Source organism: Neomonachus schauinslandi, chromosome 2 (genome assembly GCF_002201575.2).
Source record: "Neomonachus schauinslandi chromosome 2, ASM220157v2, whole genome shotgun sequence".
Taxonomy (NCBI): Eukaryota; Metazoa; Chordata; class Mammalia; order Carnivora; family Phocidae; genus Neomonachus; species Neomonachus schauinslandi.
The window spans coordinates 115228813-115231997 of NC_058404.1; the positions used below are offsets into that span (position 1 = coordinate 115228813).

Below are 3185 nucleotides of genomic sequence, written 5' to 3' on the forward strand. Positions count from 1 at the left end.
CAGATAGCAAATAAGCACATGAAAAGATGTTTAACATCATTAGTCATTAGGGAAGTGCAAATTAAAACTATAATGAGATACCATTGCATACTGTTACAATGACTAAATTAAAAAAGACCAACCATACCAACCTGTTGGCAAGAATGTGGAGCAACTACAATTCTCATACACTGCTAGCAGGAGTATAAAATTGTACCACCACTTTGGAAAATGGTTTCGGATGTTTTTCAAAAAATTAAACATAGCCTACCATATGGTGCAGTCATTCCCCTGATATTGATATGCCTAGATTTTTTTCCCCTGGGGGTTGGGGGGGGGGGAGTGGGGAAGAAAACATATACTCACACAAAGACTTGTATATGAATGTTCATGGCAATTTTATTTGCAAGTGCCCCAAACTGAAATTACCTCAATATCCTTCAGTAGATGAATAAACAAATCATGGCATATGGACACGTTTTGAGTTCAACTAAACCACTCCACAGTATTGCTGCCTTGGCCTATATTTTGTTTGGCCAAGGGACCTGCAGGGACCTTACACTGACACCAGCCCCTCATGCAAGCACATACCCTAGATAACAGCCCACGGAGTCACACGCAAATGGAAGTTCCTGATATGACTTCCCCAACTGCCCTTGTGGTCAACAGTCTCCCCTGCCTTCCAGGACTTTCCCCTATGTGCTCCTTAGATGAGACCCCCACAGGGGCGCCTGGGTGACTCAGTCAGTTAAGCGTCTGCCTTCCGCTCATGTCCTGATCCTATGGTCCTGGGATGGAGCCCTTCTTTGGGCTCCCTGCTCAGGAGGGAGCCTGCTTTTCCCTCTTCCTCTGCCCTTCCCCCTGCTTGTACTCTCTCTCATGAATGAATAAAATCTTAAAAAAAAAAAAAAGATGAGACCCCTGCAGAGCATATGAGAAATCCTGCTCTCTTTGATTTTAATTAATAAATCTGGCCTTAGCCGGGGAACCCCAGAGGATTCCACCTTGGGATCCTAATAAAGGCATTTGCCCCAGGTCCTGCCTCTTTCTCTGCCTGCACCCTGCCTTGTGTGGCCCCTCAAAGTGTGCCATGTACTTCCTCAAAGACCTATGAGTAAAAAACTTTTTTTTTTTTTTTAAAGATTTTATTTATTTATTTGACAGAGAGAGAGGGAACATAAGCAGGGAGAGTGGGAGAGGCAGAAGCAGGAGCCTGACGTGGGGCTTGATCCCAGGACCCTGGATCATGACCTGAGCCAAAGGCAGACGCTTAACGACTGAGCCACCCAGGCGCCCCCATTAGTTTTTTTTTTTTTTTAAATAAGATAGTAGTCCAGTTGTGTTTATTCACCCTCCCCTGCAGGCCAGTGCTATTTGTTTTGGGGATGTTAGGTTGGAAATCAGTCTGTACTGCAGTGATGGGAGGCTTCCACACTCTCAGCCCATGGCAAGAGTGCTCAGAGGGGACCAGGTAACTCTGAAAACACTTTGAGCCAATTCAGCATGTGTTGTCCCCATAGTAAACTTCTCTGGCTCCAGATAATATCTACCTAGTCCTTCAGGTTAATATAATACTTTTACTTTTTTTTTTTTTTAAGATTTTATTTATTTATTTGACAGAGAGAGAGGGAACACAAGCAGGGAGAGTGGGAGAGGCAGAAGCAGGAGCCTGACATGGGGCTTGATCCCAGGACCCTGGGATCATGACCTGAGCCAAAGGCAGATGCTTAACAACTGAGCCACCCAGGCGCCCCTAAACTTCTTTATTTCTTTTGTGTTCTGTTGTTGAGCCACAATTTACCATCCAGCACCTGTGCTCTACTTAACAAATGTTAATTTAACAAAATCCTAACACCGTACAACAGGATACTAGTCATCAACAAAACAGAATAAACTATTGATATACACAACAACATGGATGAGTTTCATCATAATTATGCTGAAAGAATCTAGGGAAAAGAATATATGCTGTGTTGGGTGTTGCTTCCCATTACTTATTACTCAGCTACTTTAACATACAGAAATTATTAACACAATGTTTTACCCAGTAAGGTGCTTAAAGATAATTTGTGGGTTTGATTAAATTCTTGTTTTCAGGTACAGGTGGCACCTAAATTAAGAACCTAGAATAATTTTAGCTCTTTCCCGTTGTGGCTTGCGTGGCGTCAGTTCGCGGGTCTGGGAGACCCGAAAATTGAGAGCTTCTTGGCTCCCAGGCAGTTGCACCCAATGGCTCTGTGGCCATCACCATGCCACAAAATGAATATATTGAGTTACACCGGAAGCGATATGGCTATCGCTTGGATTACCATGAGAAAAAAAGAAAGAAAGAAGGTCGAGAGGCTCATGAACGTTCAAAGAAGGCAAAAAAGATGATTGGTCTGAAAGCTAAGCTCTACCATAAACAGCGCCACGCTGAGAAAATACAAATGAAAAAGACTATCAAGATGCATGAAAAGAGAAACACCAAACAAAAGAATGATGAAAAGACTCCATAAGGAGCAGTACCTGTGTATCTACTGGACAGAGAGGGACAGTCCCGAGCCAAAGTACTTTCCAATATGATTAAACAAAAACGAAAAGAGAAAGCGGGAAAATGGGAAGTTCCTTTACCCAAAGTTCGTGCCCAGGGAGAAACAGAAGTATTAAAAGTTAATAGAACAGGAAAGAGAAAGAAGAAAGCATGGAAGAGGATGGTCACTAAAGTCTGCTTTGTTGGAGACGGCTTTACTCGAAAACCACCTGAATATGAAAGATTCATTAGACCAATGGGCTTACGTTTCAAAAAGGCCCATGTAACACATCCTGAATTGAAAGCCACCTTTTGCCTGCCAATACTTGGTGTAAAAAAGAATCCTTCATCCTCACTATATACAACTTTGGATGTTATTACCAAAGGCACTGTAATTGAGGTGAACGTGAGTGAGTTGGGCCTTGTGACACAAGGAGGCAAAGTTATTTGGGGCAAATATGCCCAGGTTACCAACAACCCTGAAAATGGTGGATGCATAAATGCAGTCCTGCTGGTTTGACAGCAGTTTCAGAGAAGTAACTCCTTATAATTACTTAAGATTACACACCAATCAGGAAGACCACCATTACTGTGGTGATTCTGAATACTACCAAACAGCCTTACGTATCTGCAGTCATCAAGAGAAGTATTTATTCTGTTGTGAAAAACATTAAAATAGACATTTATTAAAAAA

At 42.3% G+C, this 3185-nt stretch overlaps 1 protein-coding gene across 1 annotated transcript; it reads left to right on the forward strand.

Annotated features, from left to right (window-relative positions):
* Positions 1–2228: 2228 nt before the first annotated feature.
* Positions 2229–3185, forward strand: LOC110575525 (ribosome biogenesis protein NSA2 homolog). The gene is given in 1 exon segment (XM_044912645.1): positions 2229–3185. A coding segment is annotated over 1 exon segment (783 nt). The 3' UTR covers positions 3012–3185.